The sequence below is a fragment of the Phyllobates terribilis genome, unplaced genomic scaffold (assembly GCF_046119375.1).
Source record: "Phyllobates terribilis strain yellow unplaced genomic scaffold, ASM4611937v1 Scaffold_5__5_contigs__length_657084704, whole genome shotgun sequence".
In the NCBI taxonomy this organism is placed as follows: Eukaryota; Metazoa; Chordata; class Amphibia; order Anura; family Dendrobatidae; genus Phyllobates; species Phyllobates terribilis.
Window position 1 is genome coordinate 181,684,646 of NW_027362765.1, and position 25,329 is coordinate 181,709,974.

Consider the following 25,329-nt stretch of genomic DNA (forward strand, 5'->3'; position numbering starts at 1 on the left):
TGGACCAAAATCGGTTTTCAAGTAAACGGGAGAGATAATGAGTCATAAGCAGTATCTGTTTTAGTTAAAGAATGGACGAAGCTCTACCTCAGTGAAGATGGCATCCGGTATCGTAAAGGAGGACAAAACTGGCAGCTGGTACTACCCAGAGTATTCCGTAGGTTGGTCTTCAAAGAACTCCATGAAAACATGGGACACCTGGGAGTGGAAAGGACAACAAGCTTGATCCGTGAACGTTTCTTCTGGCCGTACATGCAGAGAGATATTGAGAGATAAGTGACCAGGGAGTGTGGGTGTCTGAAAAATAAATGTCCCAATACATCAACCCGTGCACCTATGGGCAACATCCACACTATGTATCCGTTTGAGATGGTGTCAATAGACTTTCTGCATCTCGAGACATGCAAGGGTGGTTACGAATACATATTGGTGGTGATGGACCATTTTACTCGATTTGCTCAAGCATATGCCATCACCAATAAAGCTGGTCGAACGGCGGCAGAGAAGATCTTCAATGATTTTGCTTTGAGGTTTGAGTTCCCTACGAGGTTACACCTCGACCAAGGAAGAGAATTTGAGAACCAGCTCTTTGCCAAGCTAGGAAAGTACTGTACAATTCAGAGATCCCACACAACGCCCTACCACCCAGAGTGTAATTGACAAATGGAACGTTTTAACTGGATATTATTGTCGATGTTGCACACTTTAACAGCTGACGAGAAGAAGCACTGGAAGAGTTCTCTGTCAAAAGTGGTACATGCCTATAACTGTACAAAGAGCGATGCAACGGGTTAATCACCCTTCTTCCTATTGTATGGACGATCGCCAAGACTGGCAATCGACATCATGTTCGATACTCAGTCAGAGACTTACAGAACGTATCCGGAGTACGTTCGGAAATGGAATGAACGGATGGCAGAGGCATACAACGTAGCATCCAAAGTAGTTACGCAAGGACAGAGCAAGAGTAAGGAGTACCATGATCGAAAATGTTATGGAGCAGAATTGGCACCGAGAAGCAGGGTGCTAGTCAAGAACGTACGTGAGAAAGGTGGTCCAGGAAAACTTAGTTCGTACTGGGAAGACAAGGTGTATGTGGTCATAAAGAGGAAATACGATGACAGTCCAGTGTATGAAATGCGATTTGAAAGAGGGGACAAGAAAACTAGAATAGTTCATCGGAATTTATTACTACCCTGTGATTATATCCCTCCACAACAAGACTTCGCAGAAGCAGACCGACATTGACCAAGATTGACTAAGAGACCACCACAGATTAAAGCTCCTGTGGAGGATAGTGACCTTGAAAGTGCCGATGAAGAAGAGCACACCGTTGTATTTCTCGGACCGGCAAGGAGAGGGATGTACCATCGTCAGGAGAGTGAACTAAGTCCCGAGGCTCCAGAGTTTGTACCAAGGAGTACAGATGAAGTCCAATTCAGATCTGATGATCGAACACAGGTCACTGGAGAGACCGATCGACACTCAGGAGAAGCGGAATTACCAGACCGTGTGGAAACAAGCGATTCAGGAGAAGTACAGAAACTTACAGAGGCAGCTCCAAGAGTATCTGAGGAAGCACGGGAAATGAGTGTGGCAGAAGAAACTCCTGCAACCGAGGAACCCGTGGTATCTGAGGAACAACCTACCAGGAGGATGTCGACTCGAGAAGTGAGGAGGCCTGTGATGCTGACGTATGAGACACTTGGTGAACCGAGTCATGTGCCAAGGACTGTCGACTGGAAGCATGTATCTCTGCCTACGGACCAGGCAAGCCCGCTGGAATGGTATTCACCACCGAGAGGCAGTATGGAAGATATTGCCTGGTGGAAAGACTTGTTTGCATGCTTTGATTTTCCTTAAAAGACTTTGTAGAAACAAAGAACTGTTAAAGCCTAGTGAGACAGAGAGCGGGTTGAAAACGTACGAAAAGCTCCAGCTGAAGAGACGCTGATTGTTTTAATTGTGTTAATTATTTATTTCTTACAGGAGTACTACAAGAAAAAGGTCATAGAATAGGTTGCTATAAATGTTTATAAATGTTACGCCAATTTATATATAAAGTTACTCAATTTTCACCAGTCTCAGAATTGGTCAGATTGACCAATTAAGACGAATGTCGAGGATGACATTCAAAAAGAAGGGAAGAGTGTGACATGCAGAAGTAGTGCTGTTGCTTCAGAAGCATCCAGCAACTAGAGGGGTTAACACAGTCACAGGAGACAGGGACTGTTTTAGCAGAGCCCCAGGGGGATTGTGGGGAACTTGTTATTGTAGTCTGGCTGAAACCGAAGAGAAAGGTGGTGTGTTATCTGGATCTGACAGAAGGCAACTGAACAAGATTCAGATCAGGAGAGAAACTAAACACAGGTCAGATATCCGGGAGGGCTGACGCCATTTTTGAGAAGATCCTTGACGGCGTATAATAATTCGGGGATTTTGAAACCTAGTGGATAATGCTCCGCTGTTGCCTAATGAATCTCGGTTTATACATGTTATGATTGTTATGTTACAGTTATTGCATACTATTTAAAACCTGGCTTTCACATATACCTCGGGCAAGCCAATATACTTATATGGTTGTTGAGGTGCTGGTTTCACCTGCAATGTATAAACAGTAGGGTTGAGCGAGTATGTTCTGTCCGAGTATGCTCAGGCCGAGCTCCGAGTATTTACAGCTGCTCGGTGATAAGGATAAAGAGCTCCCATGTGCATGATTTGCAACTGTTTGACAGCTTTATTACATGTGAGGAATGTGTAAGAAATAGACCTTCCTCCCATGTAATAAAGCTGTCAAACAGTTGCAAATCATGCACACGGGAGCGATTTAACCTTCTCACTGAGCAGCTGTAACTACTCGGAGCTCGGCCCGAGCATACTCAGCGAAAGGGTTAATAGAACATACTCGCTCAATACTAATAAACAGGGAAAAGACGCTCGGCAGTTTGAATGTTCTGAGAACGTTGTGTGGGGGAAAAATGGGGGAGTCTGTGATGCAACTTATGTTACGGCGCCTCGTGTACTTAAGGCGTGTTAGGTTGCATGAGGCTAAATATCAGGCTCTTCATGTTACGGCTGTTGGTATTCATTTGATTAAGGGGGGGGTGTTAAATGAGGGAGTGATGGGGGGTAAAAGAACAAAATCTACTTTAATTAATACAGACTGTGTATTAGTACAATGTTATAATGTTGATGGTCAGACGCACGAGTGGGTACAGAGGGGGGCATGTGACAGTTCACTTTCAATCGTTGAAATATGGTTAAGCAGGTTAATGTAGTATCCTGGAATATTAGAGGTATGGGAGATCACAACAAAAGATTTGCGGCGCTTAAATATCTTAAGGAATATCGGGATTCGATAATCTGTCCGCAGGAGCCGCATTGCAATACGGAGGCCGCTGCAGCACTGAGCAAGCTTTGGAGGGGGCCGGCCTATCATTCTACACATAGTACTTATTCTAGGGGGGTTAGTATATTGATTCATCCGAATTTACCCTTTGAATGTGAAAGACGTATTTGTGACAGGGAGGGAAGGAATGTATGTCTAGTGTGCAGAGTGGCTGGGCTTAGAATTAACCTAATTGCTCTATATGTTCCTCCACCTCTCTCTATACAAACTTTGCGCCAGCTATTCCCGTGGATAACGGAATTTGCTACCATACCCGTTAGTCATCGGTGATTTTAATATGTACCTTCACACTGAGCTTGATAAGTATAGGGGTAATGTGGGGGGGAGGGGCTGCTCAAGAGACGTCGTTGGCAAGGGTCTTGCAGGAAATTAGCTTGGTGGATGTGTGGCGGGCTCGATTCCCAAATGTTAAGCAGTATTCGTGTTACTCGGCATCCTATTCCTCTCTGTCCAGAATTGACCTGGCTCTGGGAAATAGTCATCTAGTCCCTCTAAAGTAGAATAATGCACGAGATTATTATCTGATCATTCACCATTATTGGTTGTTTTGGGGGTCGATCCTGGCACCATAAACAGAAGGGCACTGTGGAGGTTTAACCCCTACTGGCTGGATGTATTTGGGGAACAGATGGATTTAGCAGGTAAATTGGATCATTTATTTAAAGACAATATAGGCTCTGCCCCTTTAAATACGGTATGGGAAGCCATGAAGGCATTTTTAAGGGGGATCCTGATTAAGGAAATTTCCATGATCAAATCCAAAAACAGGGCCCGTCTTCAGGAGCTGCGGAGGGAAGTAGACATATCGGGACAGAGGTATGTTGGGTCCCCAAGTATAGAGAACAGGGAACACTGGACACGGGCACAGGCTACACTAAATGATCATATATTGAAACAAGCAGAGCATAAACGGTTCTTTCTTAAACAGCAATTTTATGTGGAGGGAGAGAGTGCAGGACACTTGCTGGCCACTATAGCCAAGGCCCAGACTGGGGCTCCTATGATTGCAGCTCTCAGGGATACTAAGGGTGTGTTAATTACTGATTCAAAGGCTATAATGGAAGAATTTTTTCAGTTTTACAGACCATTATACGCCTCCAAACTGACGAAGGCGCAAAGGGACATAGATCTATATCTTCATGATATGCAAATACCATGTCTGACAGATGGCCAGAGAGAGCAACTAGATGCACCAATTACGCTGGAGGAGATGCAGGAAGCTTTAAAAATTTTTCAAAATAACAAAGCGCCTGGTACTGATGGGATCCCCGCAGAAATTTATAAGGAGGCTGGGGGGGGGGTTTGCTTCCCAGGTTACTGGAAGTGTTTAATGGGGAGAGGGAGGGGGGGGCTTTGCAGACTTCAATGAGGGAGGCTAGCATAGTTCTTTTGCCAAAACCTGGAAAGGATGCACTAAACCCCGAATCATATAGGCCAATATCCTTACTCTCGGTAGATGTAAAAATTTTAGCTAAGGTCTTGGCTACCAGACTGGTGGCGGTTATCACACATTTGGTTGCAAAAGACCAGACTGGGTTTATACCGGCCAAGTCGACGACAATTAACTTGCGTCGGCTTTTTCTTAATCTGCAAATGCAGTCACAAAATGCGGGTGGTAGGGCAGTGCTATCACTTGATGCCGCTAAGGCTTTTGATAGTGTCGAATGGGAGTATTTATGGGCTGTTTTGAGAAAGATGGGGTTTGGTACTGGATTTCGGGCCTGGCTGCGGCTTCTATATAACAATCCGGTAGCTCGGATTCAAATTAATGGCAATCTTTCTGGTAGCATTGAAATGGGCAGAGGCACGCGTCAGGGCTGCCCGTTGTCTCCCTTACTGTTCGCCCTGGCTATGGAGCCGTTGGCTGTTAAGCTTCGCTCCAGCAGCGAAATACAGGGGTTCCGCTATAAAACACTGGAGGAGCGGGTGGCCCTATACGCCGACGACCTTCTGTTGTTTTTGGGCGACACGGAGCCATCTCTCACGACGGCTATGAATTTAATAAGGGAGTTTGGAGATCATTCTGGCCTACGGATTAATTGGGATAAATCAGTTCTTATGCCGGTGGATAGTTTGTCTCTGAATACTAGGGCAGGGAATACTTGCTTGAAGATTGTGTGAGAATTTAAATATCTCGGAGTTAGAGTGACCACATCTATCGGAGATTACATTCCTTTAAACTTACTTGAACTGCTTACCAGATTTCAACAAAAGGCCAATACTTGGAGCAAACTCCCCCTATCAGTAGTAGGTCGAACTGACTTAATTAAAATGGTGTTAATGCCCCAATTATTATATATCCTTCATAATTCACCGGTCTGGATCCCCATGAGAATATTTTATAAATTTCAAGCACTATTTCGGGAATTGATCTGGAAAAAAGGGGTGGCCAGAATCAGCTTGGATACGCTTCAAAGGCCCAAAGATCAGGGGGGACTAGCTGCACCTAATCCATGGATATATTTTCTAGCCTCTCAGACTCAACAACTCTGGTTAAGTCAGGGGAACCTGGATAAACTGATACGTCTACTCACACACAATTTGCCAATTACCTCCGTTCTAGAAACGGGAATCTCGGGGTGGGATGCTAGGCGGCATCTTCCGACCCTAGCACTTATGGGGAAAACGTGACAGAAAATCAAACTGTTGTTGGGAATAGAAGGTTTTACCCCATTTACCCCGTTGTGGCATAATGCGGGCCTTCCAGAGATCCATAAAGGATTCGGAATATGGGAAAAATTGGGAATAACTAATGTGGCGCAAATATTAGAGGGGGAAATATTTAAATCGTTCCAACAGCTGAAAGAAGAAAACTGTATTCCACAAACTAGTTTCTACTTTTATCTCCAAATGAGGCATGCATGGTTTGTACAGCCGTGACATATGCAGAGTAAAATTCAACATCATCTACTGTTTAACACATTATTATGCCATAGAGGTGGGAAGGGATTGATTTCCAGAATCTACAGGATACTTATGCAGCAATTTCAGTGGGACAGACCCTTAAATGTTAAGGAGAGGTGGGAACGTGACATTGGTACTATAACCTCGGAAGAATGGGAAGATGTGATGGGGAGCGTTCCGATACTATCTACATGTGAGGTACATAGACTCTCACAGTTGTACTTATTACATAGGGTATATAGAACTCCCAAATTTCTACAGCGCATTGGGGCAAGGAATGACAGTGTGTGTCCAAAATGTGGAGAGGAAGGAGCAGATCTTATGCATATGATGTGGATGTGTAGGAGGTTCGCGGTATTCTGGAATGAGTGTGTGCAGTTCATTAATAATGTGTTTGAGTGTAATCTACCCTTATATCCTAAAGTGTGTGTGTTGGGCCATGTAGAAATAATAGGATGTGAAGAGGATGAAATAATGGCCATTAAGAGGACTCTATACCAGGTCAGAAAGCTTATAGCTGCACATTGGCTGGATCCCTCCCCTCTCAGGTTCCAGGAATTCTTGGATAGAATGCGTCTTTTATTAAGATTAGAAGAGGGAGTGTACAAAAAGCGGAAGGCTATACATACATTTGATAAAATTTCGGGTAAATGGAGCATGTTTCATGGTTACCATATTATGTCCATTTTAAATATCAATTGAGTTTGAAATGTTGTGGTCTCTCAGGTTCTACTTAACTAATCACTGACTATCAGATATTATGCTCTGTATCCATGGATCAAATTATCAATGCTTTAACAGTTAGATAAGCTATATGATAATATGCGGTCTGTAATAAAATTTGTCTTTGCCATATGGTTTTTGGGGGTGTAATGGGCGGGGGAAGGGGAACGGGTGGGTTTTGAAGGGCATTGCCAGTTGCGTGATGCCTCAATGTTGTTGATGTGTAATGTTAAAAAAGTATTTTAATAAGAAGTACCTGATTTAAAAAAAACACAGGTCAGATAAACTCCCTGAACTAACGAGAAGGAAGATAAGGACTGGAAGGAATTGTGTCACAGGGATCATCTCCCTCATCAAACCCTCCCCCCTCCATCTCCATGCAGGATAAAGAATGCTGTTCACTATTGCGTCCTTGTGAAGGAAAAGCCTGTGGTTGTGTATGCATTGAAGTGTGGTGCTAAGAGATCTAATCTATGCTGAATTAGGTTACTGAAGAGACTGTAATACTGTGCCTTGTGAAGAAATTACTGTATGGTTACTGGAGACGCTTGCTCAAGAAACCCAGACTGTACTGTAATGAAGATTGTTGCTGTAATATCCCTAAATTGCACTGGCCGTGCTTCAGATTAAATTCCACTGTTAAACTGCTGAAATATACTCTTGTCAGATGTGTCTGGTCAGCAATTGAATCTATCGTGAGCCTGAGAGAAGCTGCAGCCTATGGTGGCCCTGAGTAACGCTTCCCCCAGGAATCCAAAGAATTAATGAAACCCATCTCGCCCTATCTGAACCTAGTGGCATGAGTGTAACATATTCCCATATCCAAGATCCTATTCCAATATGTAGTAGGTGTAATAATAATAATATTAGCAAATAACAACAATTAGAAATGCAGTATAGTTTTTCTGATTCGCTATGTCTCTTTCCTCATGTACAGGCATTGCAGAATCTTAGGCATCCATGGTTACGACCACTAGCAACTAAGCGAACTAGCTCACTATATCAGTGGTCAGAACCATGGATACCTAAGGTCCTGCAATGCCTCCACATGAGGAAAGAGTCATAGCGAATCAGAAAAACTATACTACATTTTTAATTGGAGATATTTGCTAATATTATTATTATTACACCTACTACATATTGGGATATGATCTTGGAGATGGGAATACCCCTTTAAGAACCTGATAATGTCTTCTCCCACCCCCATATTCATTATGATGCTTTCAAGGAATTATAATCAATGGGGGTGGGGACACAGGACAGGGCCTAAGGTATTGTGCACACATTCAGGATTTGCAGCAGAAAACTCTGTCTCTCATGTCTATGTGTTGGCAGGAAGAGTGCTGCATAAAATACATTTTTTGCCACGATTTTGACATACACAACAAAAGTATCTTCCCTACTCATTAATATGGTTGAAAAAGGCTGCAAGAATTGGCATTATGCAGATTTTAACCTGCTGCAAATCTGCAAGAAAAATATAAGCAACATGTGCATGAGACTTCAGGGATCTCATTCACTTGCTTGTACTGTAAAGCCTTGTATATTTTCCGTGTGCACATAGCCTTAAAGTTAATTGGGGAGAGTCACAGACACTGAATAATTTATATTATTGGTCAGTGGAGATTATAGTTAATGGGGGGCACAGTGCTGCTTATCACTTTATATTTTGATTACTAAGTGGCTAATAGTATATTAATGGGGGGGGTACACATCTGTATTCAGGGGCGCAGTGCGGGGGAGACATGTATATATACAATATGTGACCTTGTTATTTTCAGGGCTGCATGATCATTGTGACAAAATGAGTCGTGGCTGGGAGATGTCGACATGAAGGTCTGACTAGATGGAGAAGAAACAGCAGGAAACTAATCAAACAAGACACCAGTGGTCACTGGATGTAAGTATTTATTCTTTATACTGTATGACTTGGAGTGATAATGTTATTTGTAAAATCCCTTAAGCCACATTCTCACATTCGTGTGATATGTCTGTGAGCAGCCAGATTCGTAGAGTTGTATATATCCATTCACACATCCGTGAAAATATGGATCTGAGAATGAGATCCGTGAGGGTCAGAGAATGTCCTGTTCTGACCCAATTTTGATGATTAGAATAGGACATGCTCAGTGCGTATGTAAAAGCGGGCAGCACACCAACACTGCACACGGATACAGAAATGTAGCCTTATTATGTCTAGCACAGTCCCTTAGTATATAGTGAACTCACTAATTATGTATAACACCGTCCCTTAGTACGTATCATCCTCTCTATGTATGGGCGGTCCCTTATGATATAGCTTCCTCTGCTATGACCCATAAACTTCTCGAAAGATGCAGCCATGCATTAGAAAACCAGAGAACCAAGGACTTTTCCATTGGTTTAGTCCTATTTATATTTTCCCTATAAACTTTTTAAACAATACATAATCCAATAGAATAAAATGAAGAATTCTTAATATTTTACAAATTTTTACTTTTCTTTGAGGTTCTGCACATCATGGATGTAGGCTACCCTATTGATCCTCTGGTTAGGCATGGAGGTATGCAGTACATGGGGTTAATTGAAGAATTCTGTGACCATCTTCTAAAGAAATGCCTGCAACTGTTATTAACCAGGGAGGGGTGAGCCTAAACATTAACCCCTCACTGAAACAGAACAAAAAGAGCCATTTTGGTATGAAACCTTAAAATGCGGAGTGTTTTATGTATTTTACACATCAGCATCCATATTTTATACATTATGCATGATCAATCTGTTGTAGTGTATATACTATAGCAGATATTCCGTTGCGAGTCAATTTAGATTTAACATTTAAGCATTCATTCCTTTGGGACACAGCAATGAAATCTCTCTATCCGCAGCAATTGGTGCATATGTGACAGCAGACAGAAGCAATGCAGTATTTGCTTTGACTTTGACATTGCAGCAACATCAGTGGAAATCAAGAGAAATTCTAGAGAGGTGTAAACAATCATCTTGTTCTACTCAATATAGAAAAATGACACCAAATATAAACAATTATTCTCATAAGCGTGCCATTTAAGCCTTTCACATTTTAACAAGTTACCATCAAGAAGTCTAACAATTTATCATATTTAAAAAGGTATAAAGCATAAAGATGATATAACTCAGTATAATAGGTCACACTCCAATTTAGATTAACATTAGTTTAATTGCATAAAATTGGACAAAAATTTCAGTGTCGCACACCGTGTAGCCTTAGCTTAAGGCTATGTGCCCACGATGCGTTTTTCAAGCGTTTACGCTGCGGAATTTCCGCAGCGCAAACGCTTGGGAAACGCTTGGTAAACCTTCCACCATGGTCTCCAATGCAATTACGCACTTTCAATGCCCATGCTGCGTATTTTTCCGCAGCGTTTATACTGCGCTCAAAAATACGCAGCATGTCCATTAATTTTGCGGACACGTAATCGCCGCCGTTGACTTGCATTAGAATGCGCCAATTCCGCAAGACTGCATCTGTAGCTGCGTAATTGGCGCGTTCTAATGTGCGGATGGTACCGAAGTCTGGAGGAGAGGAGACTCTCCTCCAGACCTGGGTACCATAGAATCTGTAAAAAAAATAATTTTAAATAAAAAATAAAGTTTATACTCACCTTCCGATGTCCTCCTGGTGTTTTGTCCACGCCGTCCGGTCTCTTGCAATGCTCGCACTGTTGTGAAGGATCTGCCATGACGTCATTGAGTCATGTGACCCATCACATGACTCAATGACGTCACCGCAGGTCCTTCACACCACCGCGAGCATTGCAAGAGACCGGACGCAGCAGAGATGACACCGGGAAGACACCAGAAGGTGAGTATAATCTTTTTTTTTTTTTTTTTTTTTACCATTCTTATTCTTTTTTTTAACTATTACTTGGTCACACTATATAAATCCATGCCGGTTGCATGGATTTATATAGTGTGACCAACTTGTCAAGCACTTTTCCAAGTGATGCTCAAAATCGCTTGGAAAACTGCTTGAAAAAACGAATGTAAAAACGCTTCTCTCTGGCAGAAAAAACGCATGTAAATCTGCATGCGTTTTTTTCTGCCAGAGAGAGGCAAAAACGCTCTGCATCAAATCTGCTACGTGGGCACATAGCCTTACAGTAAGTTGCCAAGGTTTTGTGATACCTTTTCAACTGTTAGGCTTTTACAGCTGAAACATGTCATTTTAAATGTTCTATCTATAAAAAAAAAAACAGCAATGCAAATTGTATTAGAACTTTTTGTGTTGTTTTCAATATACACAGTATACAGTGGTGGCCAAAAGTATTGGCACCCCTGCAATTCTGTCAGATAATACTCAGTTTCTTCCTGAAAATGATTGCAATCACAAATTCTTTGGTCTTATGATCTTCATTTAATTTGCTTGCAAGGAAAAAACACAAAAGAGAATGAAGCAAAAATCAAATCATTGATCATTTCACACAAAACTCCAAAAAAGGGCCAGACAAAAGTATTGGCACCCTCAGCCTAATACTTGCTTGCACAACCTTTAGCCAAAATAACTGCGAACAACCGCTTCCGGTAACCATCAACGAGTTTCTTACAAAGCTCTGCTGGAATTGTAGACCATTCTTCTTTGGCTCCAGGTCCCTGATATTTGAAGGGTGCCTTCTCCAAACTGCCATTTTGAGATCTCGCCACAGGTGTTCTATGGGATTCAGGTCTGGACTCATTGCTGGCCACCTTAGAAGTCTCCAGTGCTTTCTCTCAAACCATTTTATAGTGCTTTTGGAAGCGTGTTTTGGGTCATTGTCCTGCTGGAAGACCCATGACCTCTGAGGGAGACCCAGCTTTCTCACACTGGGCCCTACATTATGCTGCAAAATTTGTTGCTAGTCTTCAGACTTCATAATGCCATGCACACGGTCAAGCAGTCCAGTGCCAGTGGCAGCAAAGCAACCCCAAAACATCAGGGAACCTCTGCCATGTTTGACTGTAGGGAACGTGTTCTTTTCTTTGAATGCCTCTTTTTTTTCCTGTACACTCTATGTTGATGCTTTTTTCCCAAAAAGCTCTACTTTTGTCTCATCTGACCAGAGAACATTCTTCCAAAACGTTTTACGCTTTCTCAGGTAAGTTTTGGCAAACTCCAGCCTGGCTTTTTTATGTCTCGGGGTAAGAAGTGGGGTCTTCCTGGGTATCCTACCATACAGTCCCTTTTCATTCAGACGCCGACGGATAGTACGGGTTGACACTGTTGTAGCCTCGGACTGCAGGGCAGCTTGAACTTGTTTGGATGTTAGTCGAGGTTCTTTATCCACCATCCGCACAATCTTGCGTTGAAATCTCGTCAATTTTTCTTTTCCGTCCACATCTAGGGAGGTTAGCCACAGTGCCATGGGCTTTAAACTTCTTGATGACACTGCGCACGGAAGACACAGGAACATTCAGGTCTTTGGAGATGGACTTGTAGCCTTGAGATTGCTCATGCTTCCTCACAATTTGGTTTCTCAAGTCCTCAGACAGTTCTTTGGTCTTCTTTCTTTTCTCCATGCTCAATGTGGTACACACAAGGACACAGGACAGAGGTTGAGTCAACTTTAATCCATGTTAACTGGCTGCAAGTGTGATTTAGTTATTGCCAACACCTGGTAGGTGCCACAGGTAAGTTACAGGTGCTGTTAATTACACGAATTAGAGAAGTATCACATGATTTTTCAAACAGTGCCAATACTTTTGTCCACCTCCTTTTTTAGGTTTTGTGTGGAATTGTATCCAATTTGGCTTTAGGACAATTCTTTTTGTGTTTTTTCATTGAAGACAAATTAAATGAAGATAATAATACCAAAGAATTTGTGATTGCAATCATTTTCAGGAAGAAACTGAGTATTATCTGACAGAATTTCAGGGGTGCCAATACTTTTGGCCACCACTGTATATATATACATACATACATACAGTGGGGGCAAAAAAGTATTTAGTCAGCCACCAACTGTGCAAGTTCTCCCACTTAAAAAGATGAGAGAGGCCTGTAATTGACATCATAGGTAGACATCAACTATGAGAGACAAAATGGGAAAACAAATCCTGAAAATCACATTGTCTGATTTGGAAAGAAATAGTTTTCAAATTTTGGTGGAAAATAAGTATTTGGTCACCTACAAAAGTTCATCTCAATACTTTGTTATATATCTTTTGTTGGCAATGACAGGTCAAACATTTTCTGTAAGGCTATGTGCCCACGATGCAGAAATGCTCCGGATTTTTCCTGGGCGCTTCTGCATCTCCCTGGCAGAAAAAAATGCATTCGGATTTTACATGCGTTTTTTCAGCCAGGGACAACTGTCATGCGTTTTTCCAAGGGATTTTAGCATCACTTGGAAAAGAGCTTGACAACTTGGTCACACTATATAAATCCATGCAACCGACATGGATTTTATATAGTGTGACCAAGTTAGTTAAAAAAAGAATAAAAATGGTAAAAAAAACAAAACAAAACATATACCCACCTTCCGATGGCCCCCAGTCTCCTTCTCCAATGCGTCCGGTCTCCCCGGTGTCTCGCGGTGGTGTGACGTCATTTAGTCATGCAACAGGTCACGCGACCGCAGACGTCAGCGGTCGTGTGACCTGTCACATGACTGAATGACGTCATGGAAGGTCCTTTTACTCCATCGCGAGCCACCGGGGAGCCAAGACGTACCGGATAGAAGACCGCGGGCCATCAGAAGGTGAGTATAAGATCTTTTTTTATTTTAAATTCTTTTTCTTTACAGGTACTATGGTACCTGGGTCTGGAGGAGAGTCTCCTCTTCTCCAGACCCGGGTACCATCCGCACATTGAATCGCTTAATATCCGCATGTGCACATATAGTCATGCGGATATTAAGCGATTCAATGCAAGTCAATGGCAGCAATTACGCTGCGTGTCCGCAAAATAATTGGTAGTGCTGCGGATTTTTCTGCAATGATAATCCGCAGCGGAAATTTCCGCAGCATGTGCACAGCACATGCGGATTATCATTGGGGAACATAGCAGACCTATTAGCAAGCGTTTTTTAAGCGTTTCTGCTGCGGAATTGCCGCTGCGGAAACGCTTAAAAAACGCATAGAGGGCACACAGCCTTTGTCTTCACAAGGTTGGCACACACTGTTGCTGGTATGTTGGCCCATTCCTCCATGCAGATCTCCTCTAGAGCAGTGATGTTTTGGGGCTGTCGCTGGGTAACACGGACTTTCAACTCCCTCCAAAGGTTTTTTATAGGGTTTAGATCTGGAGACTGGCTAGGCCACTCAAGGACCTTGAAATGCTTCTTACGAAGCTACTCCTTCGTTGCCCTGGCGGTGTGCTTGGGATCACTGTCATGCTGAAAGACCCAGCCACGTTTAATCTTTAATGCCCTTGCTGATGGAAGGAGGTTTGAGCTCAAAATTTCACGATACATGGCCCCATTCATTCTTTCATGTACAAGGATCAGTCGCCCTGGTCCCGTGGCAGAGAAACAGCCCCAAAGCATGATGTTGCCACCCCCATGCTTCACAGTAGGTATGGTGTTCTTTGGATGCAACTCAGCATTCTTTCTCCTCCAAACACGACGAGTTGTGTTTCTAACAAACAGTTCTACTTTGGTTTCATCTGACCAAATGACATTCTCCCAATACTCTTTTGGATCATCCAAATGCTCTCTAGCAAACTTCAGATGGGCCCGGACATGTAATGGCTTAAGCAGGTTGAAAAATCTGACACTGCAGGATCTGAGTCCTTGGCGGCGTAGTGTGTTACTGATGATAGCCTCTGTAACGTCGGTCCCAGCTCTCTGCAGGTCATTCACAAGGTCCCCCCGTGTGGTTCTGGGATTTTTGCTCACCGTTCTTGAGATCACTTTGACCTGGTGTGGAGCCCCGGATCGAGGGAGATTATCAGTGGTCTTATATGTCTTCCATTTTCTAATTATTGCTCACACAGTTGATTTCTTCACACCAAGCTGCTTGAGTATTGAAGATTCAGTCTCCCCAGCCTGGTGCAGGGCTACAATTTTGTTTCTGGTGTCCTTCGACAGCTCTTTGGTCTTCACCATAGTGGAGTTTGGAGTGTGACTGTTTGAGGTTGCGGACAGGTGTCTTTTATACTGATAAGTTCAAACAGGTGCCAGTACTACAGGTAATGAGTGGAGGAGAGAGGAGCCTCTTAAAGAAGAAGTTACAGGTGTGTGAGAGCCAGAAATCTTGCTTGTTTGTAATTGACCAAATACTTATTTTCCACCAAAATTTTGAAAAAAATTCTTTCCAAATCAGATAATGTGATTTTCAGGATTTGTTTTCTCATTTTGTCTCTCATAGTTGAGGTCTACCTATGATGTCAATTACAGGCCTCTCTCATCTTTTTAAGTGGGAGAACTTGCACAATTGGTGACTGACAAAATACTTTTCTTGCCCCCACTGTACATATGTACACTGCTCAAAAAATAAAGGGAACACTTAAACAACAGAATATAACTGCAAGTAAATCAAACTTCTGTGAAATCAATCTGTCCACTTAGGGAGAAACACTGATTGACAATCAATTTCACATGATGTTGTGCAAATGGAATAGACAATAGATGGAAATTATTTGCAATTATCAAAACACCCTCAATAAAGGAGTGGTTCAGCAGGTGGGGACCACAGACCACATCTCAGTACCAATGCTTTCTGGCTGATGTTTTGGTCACTTTTGAATGTTGGTTATGTTTTCACACTCGTGGTAGCATGAGACGGACTCTACAATCCACAGAAGTTGCTCAGGTAGTGCAGCTCATCCAGGATGGCACATCAATGCGAGCTGTTGCAAGAAGGTTTGCTGTGTCTGTCAGAGTAGTGTCCAGAGGCTGGAGGCGCTGCCAGGAGACAGGCCAGTACACCAGGAGACGTGGAGGGGGTCGTAGGAGGGCAACAACCCAGCAGCAGGGCCGCTACCTCCGCCTTTGTGCAAGGAGGAACAGGAGGAGCGCTGCCAGAGCCCTGCAAAATGACCTCCAGCAGGCCACAAATGTGCATGTGTCTGCGCAAACAGTTAGAAACCGACTCCATGAGGGTGGTATGAGGGCCCGACGTCCACAGATGTGGGTTGTGCTCACAGCCCAACACCGTGCAGGACGCTTGGCATTTGCCACAGAACACCAGGATTGGCAAAGTCGCCACTGGTGCCCTGTGCTCTTCACAGATGAAAGCAGGTTCACACTGAGCACATGTGACAGACGTGACAGAGTCTAGAGATGCCGTGGAAAGCGATCTGTTGCCTGCAACATCCTTTAGCTTGACCGGTTTGGCAGTGGGTCAGTAATGATGTGGGGTGGCATTTCTTTGGAGGGCCGCACAGCCCTCCATGTGCTCGCCAGAGGTAGCCTGATTGCCATTAGGTACCGAGATGAGATCCTCAGACCCCTTGTGAGACCATATGCTGGTGCGGTTGGCCCTGGGCTCCTACTAATGCAGGACAATGCCAGACCTCATGTGTCTGGAGTGTGTCAGCAGTTCCTGCAAGATGAAGCCATTGAAGCTATGGACTGGCCCGCCCGTTCCCCAGACCTGAATCCGATTGAGCACATCTGGGACATCATGTCTCGTTCCATCCACCAACGTCACGTTGCACCACAGACTGTCCAGGAGTTGGCGGATGCTTTAGTCCAGGTCTGGGAGGAGATCCCACAGGAGACCATCCGCAACCTCATCAGGAGCATGCCCAGGCGTTGTAGGGAGGTCATACAGGCACGTGGAGGCTACACACAACACTGAGCCTCATTTTGACTTGTTTTAAGGACATTACATCAAAGTTGGATCAGCCTGTAGTGTGTTTTTCCACTTTCATTTTGGGGGTGACTCCAAATCCAGGCGTCCGTTGGTTAATAAATTTGATTTCCATTGATGATTTTTGTGTGATTTTGTTGTCAGCACATTCAACTTTGCAGAGAACAAAGTATTCAATGAGAATATTTCATTCATTCAGATCTAGGATGTGTTATTTGAGTGTCCCCTTTATTTTTTTGAGCAATGTATATATATACATACACAGTTATATGAAAAAGTTTGGGCACCCCTATTAAATATTATATATATATATGTATACATACACACATATGTAATGAGCAATATGTTTTTAGATTACTTTATATTGGTCCCCTGATGTTCGTTGTAAAAAAAAAAATCTGCATGCACAAGAAATCGTTTAACAGTATCATTTTGGGCAGTGGGTAGATTACCTCCAACAACCTGGATGAAAAGTACAGGAACATTTTCCTGTATTGTGGCCAGTGTTTTAAAGGCTTTTCAGTATTTTTTTTGTAAAAAGAGTAAATCATGATAGGACTTGTTTCCATATCAGTTCAGCCATTTCTTTGTATTTCACTGTACGTGGATGTTGAATACAATCTAAGGAGAAACCAGAAAGTTTGGCTGCCAGCTCCAAAACACTGAGGAATGATTTGGGAGTCGTCAGGTGCACTCGAACTGGTCCAATGCTGCCTTTAAAGCGGAAGGATTTGTATATTGCGAAACGTTCCTGAAGTGTTTGATCCAACTGTGGGGAGAATAAATACAAGTAAAATACAAAAAATAAAATGTAATAAATCAAAAGAAACATAAAAGAAAATACTTATAATGGCTTCTGTTTTTTTACAGTTAGAAGAGAAAGAAGTCAGAGGATTTTGTCTAATTAGTTTATAGGTATTGGAAGACTATTCTTTTGCCCCAAAAATCCTAGTATGAGAATCTCACTGGTATACTGAAGAATAAAGTTGAACATCTTGGTAAAGTACTGTATGTCCTTCATGCACTCTCAGATTTATTACTCCACTCCTGAATTTTCCTAGGGGTCTTGTCACCTTGCTGCTAAACTCAGTCTCGTGATCTCCCTCTTCTTTGCTTTACATTTCTTTTTTTGCTTTCAAGCTGTAAATAATTTATGACATGATATTTACAACAATGAAACCATTTACAGCCCATTTTGATTATTGCAACACAACTGGGCTAATTCTTCCATAATAGTTTTTTTTTTTAAAGAACAACTTGATGCACTTGTTTTTGTGAAGGGCACTTTAAAATTAAGTCAACATTTAACATGCACTGGTAATCTTTTCTCCTCTGTCAGAACTTTTTCATGTCTTGGCTTGGTAAAATATGAGTGGAGAATAAGTAAAAATGAGTCAGAGGAGATGGAGAAAAGATTAACAAAAAGGCAGTGAGGAACAAAATAGAAATTAGGATAGTAAGGGGAAGAAAGTGAAATGAGTGAGGAAGGAGGAGAGAAAATCAGAAGCAGAAAGTGAAAGCAAGCAGAAGAAAGAGAAAGGAAAAAAGAGCAGAAAGAGAAAGCAGACAAAACAAGGAAGAGAAAGCAGTCAGGAGAAGATAGTGAAATGAGACAGAAGAAGTGAAGTGAATGAAGACAAGAGAGAAAAGCAAAAGGAGAAAAGTGAAAGGGGACAAAAAGTACAAAGAAAGCAGACAAGATAAGAACATGAAAGAAAACAAAAAGAAAAGAGAAGAAAATAAAAGGAGACAGAAAAAGAAAAAAAAGGTGAGAAAGGAGACAGAAGAAAAAGGATTCAGGAGCTGTGAGCGCAGGAGTTATTTCTCTGTCCTGACTTAATATTGTTTTTTGTCCCATTACTTTGCAAAGAGAAGCCTGTGATCAGATAAGAAGGTCTTAGGAATGTCTTTGTTTAAAGACACAGAAACAACAAGAAAGGAGACTACGATGCAGAAATGCTGCATATTTTTTCCGCTTCTCCCTGGCAGGAAAAACGCATGCGGATTTTACAAGCGTTTTTCCAGCCAGGTAGAAGCGTTTTTGCATGTATTTCTGCATGCGGGTTACCAAGCACTTTTCCAAGCGATTTTAGCATCACATGACAACTGTGACAACTTGGTCACACTATATAAATCCATGCAACCAGCATGGATTTATATAGTGTGACCAATTAATAGTTAAAAAAAAAGAACAAAAATGGTAACAAAAAACCCCATTATACTCACCTTCTGATGGCCAGCAGTCTTCTCTCCGGTGTGTCCGGTCTCTTGTACGGCTCGCGGTGGTGTAAAAGGACCTTCCATGACGTCATTTAGTCATATGACAGGTCACGCGACCGCTGACAGCGGTCGCATGACCTGTCACATGACTAAGTGACGTCATGGAAGGTCCTTTTACAACAATGCGAGCCACCAGGGAGTCAGGACGCACCATAGAGGAGACCGGGGGCCATCAGAAGGTGAGTATAATGTATATTTTTTATTTTAAATAGTTTTTTTTAACAGGTACTATGGTACCCGGGACTGGAGGAGAGTCTCCTCTTCTCCAGACCCGGGTACTATCCGCACATTGAATCACTTAATATCCGCATGTGCACATGTAGGCATGCGGATATTATGAGATTCAATGCAAGTCAATGGCGGCAATTACGCTGCGTGTCCGCAAAATTAATGTGCACAGCACATGCGGATTATCATTGGGGACCATGGGGTACGTATTACCAAACGTTTTTAAGCGTTTTTGCTGCGGAAATTCAGCGACAAAAACGCTTGAAAAACACATAGTGGGCACGCAGTCTTAGGGGGCTATAGTACACCACCTAGTTTCATAAACATGGCATCGATAGTGTTAACGTAGCCAATTAGAAGTATGTATGCTTATGTCAGTACATATTTAGAGATAAGCTGAGCCAATTATATGGTTTTAAAGTCTGAATACTAATAACCTATATAAACCTTGACCTAATGATGTAATAAATAAGTTCTGTTCTGATACTAAGAGTGTCAGTGTGGTTCTCTCTCTTTGTACATGTACTTTGATTTTACAATTTAATTTGGAGCAGACCCAACGTCTCAGAACGTCCCACAATATGCGGTGACTACAGAGCTGATAAAAGAAAAAAGCAAAAAGAGGAGATGAAAGAAGGAGGTGCAAGCAATACAGAAAAAAAGGGAGTTCAAAAATCAAAGAAAGGAAAGAAAAGGCAGAAAAGAGAAGAAAGGGAAAACAAGAAAGAGACAAATAAAAAGGAGTCCGGAGAAGAAAGGGGAAGGAGTGCACAGAAGAGAGGGGAAGGAGTCCAGAGAAGAGAGGGGAAGGAGTCCAGAGAAGAGAGGGGAAGGAGTCCAGAGAAGAGAGGGGAAGGAGTCCAGAAAAGAGAGGGGAAGGAGTCCAGAAAAGAGAGGGGAAGGAGTCCAGAAAAGAGAGGGGAAGGAGTCCAGAAAAGAGAGGGGAAGGAGTCCAGAAAAGAGAGGGGAAGGAGTCCAGAAAAGAGAGGGGAAGGAGTCCAGAAAAGAGAGGGGAAGGAGTCCAGAAAAGAGAGGGGAAGGAGTCCAGAAAAGAGAGGGGAAGGAGTCCAGAGAAGAGAGGGGAAGGAGTCCAGAGAAGAGAGGGGAAGGAGTCCAGAGAAGAGAGGGGAAGGAGTCCAGACAACACAGGTGAAGGAGTCCAATGGACAAAGGTGAAGAAATCTGGTGAACAAAGTAGAGGGAAAAGAAAAAAAGATAAAGACATCTGGAGAAGATAGAAAATATCATAGCAGAAAGTGAAAGTCAGGAAAAAAAATTAGCAGTGATAAAAGAAGAGAAATGAGAAGGGGGTCAGAAGAACAAAAACGGATGAGTAGTGATTCTGCCATTGTGCAAAAAGAATCAGTTCAATAAATGTGGCTTCTTCTTACCAGTACGGAAAACATATTATGTGGAAGAGAGAATTAAAAAAAAACACATAGGGGGGGCTGTTTTTCTTAGGAATCAGCTCACCACTAGATAGATATTCACAGGGAAAACATCATTTTTTGTGGCCAAATATACTTTATATTGAATTTTTTTTTAAAGGTTTTCCTTTCTTTTGTCCCTCAATCAGCACCATACAGTGTTATTGTTTTACTATTGGCCCCATCTTGTAGTAATGTCCCCATCTTATAGTAATGTCCCCATCCTGGTCCCGCCTTGTAGTAATGTCTCCATCCTGGTCCCATCTTGTAGTAATGTCCCCATCTTGTAGTAATGTCTCCATCCATGTCCCATGTTGTAGTAATGTCCCCATCCTGGTCCTCATCTTATAGTTATGTCCACATCCTTGTCCCCATCTTGCAGTGATATCACCACCCTGGTCCCATCTTGTAGTAATGTTCCCATCCTGGTTCCATCTTCTAGTAATGTCCCCATCTTGTAGTAATGTCCCCTTCCTGGTCCCATCTTTTAGTCATGTCCCCATCATGATCCTCATCTTATAATAATGTTCCCATCCTGATACCATCTGGTAGTAATGTCTCCATTCTGGTCCTTATCTTGTAGTAATGTCCCCATCCTGGTACAATCTTGTAGTAATGTCCCCATCTGGGTACCATCTTGTAGTAATGTCACCATCCTGGTTCTTATCTTGTAGTAATGTCACCATCCTGGTCCCATCTTGTAGTAATGTCCCCACCCTGGTCCCATCTTGTAGTAATGTCCCCATCCTGGTCCCGATCTTGTAGTAATGTCCCCATCCCGGTCCCGATCTTGTAGTAATGTCCCCATCCTGGTCCCGATCTTGTAGTAATGTCCCCATCCTGGTCTCATCTTATACCAATGTCCCCATCCTGGTCCTTATCTTGTAGTAATGTCACCATCCTGGTACCATCTTGTAGTAATGTCCCCATCCCGGTCCCATCTTGTAGTAATGTCTCCATCCCGGTCCCAACTTGTAGTAATTTCACCATCCTGGTCCCAACTTGTAGTAATTTCACCATCCTGGTCCCATCTTGTAGTAATGTCCCCATCTTGTAGTAATGTCCCTATCCTTGTCTCATGTAGTAATGTTCCCATCCTGGTCCTCATCTTATAGTTATATCCACATCCTTGTCCCCATCTTGCAGTAATGTCCCCACCCTGGTCCCATCTTTCAGTAATGTCCTCATCCTGGTCCCATCTTGTAGTAATGTCCCCTTCCTGGTCCCATCTTGTAGCAATGTCCCCATTCTGGTCCCCAAGTTGTAGTCATGTCCCCATCATGGTCTTCATCTTATAATAATGTATCCATCCTGGTCCCGATCTTGTAGTACTGTCCCCATTCTGGTCCTTATCTTATAGTAATATCCCCATCTTGGTCCCCATCTTGTAGTAATGTCTCCATTCTTGTCCCCATCACATAATAATGTCCCCATCCTGGTTGCCATCTTATAGTAATGTCCCCATCCTTATCCCCTTCTTATAGTAATGTCCCCATCTTTGTCCCCTTCTTGTAGTAATGTCCCCAACCTTGTCCACTTCTTGTAGTAATGTCCCCAACAATGTCACACATTTTGTTGCTTTTTACATACACACAAAAAAATTCTTCTCATTTAACCCCACTTCCTCGGCAAACAGCGTCCTCTCCCTGACGTTAGCTGCCGGCCTCTGATTGGCCGGTGGCTGGAACTAGTATTGCGATGCAGAGAGCCGGTCTCTTAGTAGCAAAACATTTCAATTGAATGGGCATCTGAGGAAGCACATTAAGTTGAAAAGAAACGCTGACATTGGCGGCCCCTGGACTGGGACGCGATCGTTTCAGGAGCCTGAGGGCCGCACAATGGAGCCTTTGATGCTACATATTTGAGACCCCTGCTTTAGCAGGTCTCTCTGGCTTTATAAAACTAGATGAATAAACACTGTGCACTTGTCATACTTTTACAAATATGGAGATCGGAGGCACAGCAGAAATGCATGTGTGAAAGAAAGAAGCAAAAATGAGTGCAAGTCAAAAATCAAATAAAAAGAGGGATGAGAACTTTTTAGGACTAGAGTTGTGGAAAAATCTTTATGCTGCCCGGGTCTAGCATCCATTTTGGTACTCCGTAGCAGCTGGACCTGGGCATTCCTCACATCCTGGGCACTTCTTGTGTTTATAGATCCCGCAACATCATGGGGTCTAGTAACAGAAAGAGGCACCCCGGATACAGAAGTGAAGTGTAGGGTAAATCTTTTTGCTCAACTGCTATATAGACACAAACACTTAGCATGATCAGTATTTTAACCAACAGTTATTTTACTACAATTAGAGAGAAATTTTATCCACTCCAACATAGTAAAAAATCTTATGAATTAATACCATAACATTACCAGTGGAATAATGCTCTAAGGGAACGTAAAGCACAAATAGAGTCTTATCCAAATAGGCAGGATTGGTAAACATATGAGATATGCTAACCTGATGTGGTTGTATGTGACACCACCACTATACGGCGTCTGATATTAGATGCTGCAGCATCCACAATGAATCAACGTGCCAGGAAACCAAGAAAGCTGATTTTCCAGTCAAAGTCCCGAGGATCAGGATTAGTTAAAAGTGGTTTATTGTCAATGCGTTTCGAAGTCAACTGACTCCTTCTTCAGGACAACCATTTACTACTAGTGGAATCGAAGACTCTTCTACAAACCTCTCAGACAATTAACCGACCAATAAAACCCTGGTTTCACATATTCTGACATACAGAGAAATAGGGCATGGTAAATTTCTTGAAATGGTACAAAGGCCAATAACGATACTCAAATAAAATTGAAAAATGGAATGAAGTTCCGGTGTCAAACGTGAAGACCTTCACTTTAATTATTTAAAGTGAAAGATATTATTGAGATATTATTTCCTTAATAATACCCCTCCCGAATCTCACATTTTTACTAAAGGACACAGATACTTCACTTTGCATCCGTATGTCTCCTATGAGCATACAGTACTAATAGAACAGTTTTCCTATTAGAGTCAGTGAGGTGACCTCTGGGATGAAAGAGGGTATCATTTATCCAGTATGCACTTGGCTGTGCCCATGATTCTATTTATTCAGGCAGTGGACCAACTAAATTGTCTACTTGGAGAACCGGTTAATTAGTTGCGAATGGCTGATACATTGGCAGATGGGTTTTATGCTTTGTATTAATGAGAAAGAGATTTTAAACCTTTGGATACAATGCTAATAAACAGATTAAAAAAATAAAGTAAAATTGAACTTTTTCTTTGGTGAATCTAAATAAACAAATATAAACTAAGGAAACCCCTTTAATTGCAGATTCTTAGACAGAATCTTGTCAGCAGTGTTCCATGTATTAGTATGAATACAATGTATATTGACTAGGGGACTTAATTTGGCTCATGGTTATCCTGCGTAAAATGAGAAAGACTTTATAGCTATTATAAAAATGGTCACCTAGATTTCCCCGACTCCGGACATGAAAACCAAATCACATGTAACAAAGCCTTTATAAAAGCTGAGCAGATGAAGATTGGCAAATAATCCAGTGGGAGCTGTTATGATATGAATATTGGCTCTCACCCAGCTTTCCCAGGAACGGATAGAAAAAAGACTAATGTAAGCATCATAGTGTTATACAGTAGAATCTGAAATCATTCACTAAACGCTCAGATTGATACATCCCCTGCTTGTAATGATTACATCCAGAGAGCCAAAGGATGATGTAGGATGATTTCTGTAGAAATGAGGTCGTGGAAAAAGGACAAAAAACAACAGAAGAATATTTCTTGTAAGCCAGAAAATCCATCCTACGCTGAACAGCACTACCCGAAGCCAAGAAACATGACATTATGGGAGAATAATTTATGTCCAAGCATCAGTCTAAACCGAATATAACAATGCAAGTTTCAATGGGGTCTTTTATAGTGTGTAAAAGCTTTAACCAAAATCAGGCAGTGAAACCCTTGTTATAGTATAGATGTGATGATAAAATATATCTAAAGAGCAAAGGTGTCAGACATTTTTTATATCCTTTGTTCTCTTCCCATAAAAAATCAATTCAGACTAAAGATAGTCATTGTCACGACTCTGTTGTCAGGCATCCCGGTGCCAGGGGAGTCTTCCCTGTCCTTACAGCTAGGGCCACCCTAGCTGGCCTTGTTCCCTGGATTACTTCTGAAGGTGAAGACGCCGGGGCCATATACCTTGCTAAACTCCTGAATCCGCCCTTAGTCTGTTCCCTCCCCCTACCCAGGGAAGAGGGGAGAAGTGGTGTATACAGCAACCAGACTAACAAGGTAATACATACAGGGATAAAGGAAAATACCAATCATACAAATTTGCACTCCAAACAACAGAGGGGAACACCAGAGATTGAAGGAAGGGAAAAATCAAAGTAGGAGAAGATTTGCACACAACCATAAACGAGCAACAGTCTTTACACAGATGCACCAAAAGCCTCCTCAAGCAGCAAAACTCCACCAACTCCTGAACCATGCAGCATGAAGCTAACTCTGGCAATGCCCGCTTGCAAAGGCGAGTATATATAGGAAAGGGGAGATGCTAACACTACACAACTGAGAGCAAAGGCATGTAAACTTCCAGGAGCTCCCAGATTAA

At 42.4% G+C, this 25,329-nt stretch overlaps 1 protein-coding gene across 1 annotated transcript in view; it reads right to left on the reverse strand.

Annotated features, from left to right (window-relative positions):
• Positions 1-12,981: 12,981 nt before the first annotated feature.
• GHDC (GH3 domain containing) overlaps positions 12,982-25,329 on the reverse strand; it is a 49,663-nt gene continuing 37,315 nt past the window's right edge. The window contains exon 9 of the mRNA XM_073683562.1: positions 12,982-17,549. Coding sequence (XP_073539663.1) covers positions 17,328-17,549 — 222 coding nt within the window. The 3' untranslated portion in view covers positions 12,982-17,327. The remainder of the gene's footprint in view (positions 17,550-25,329) is intronic.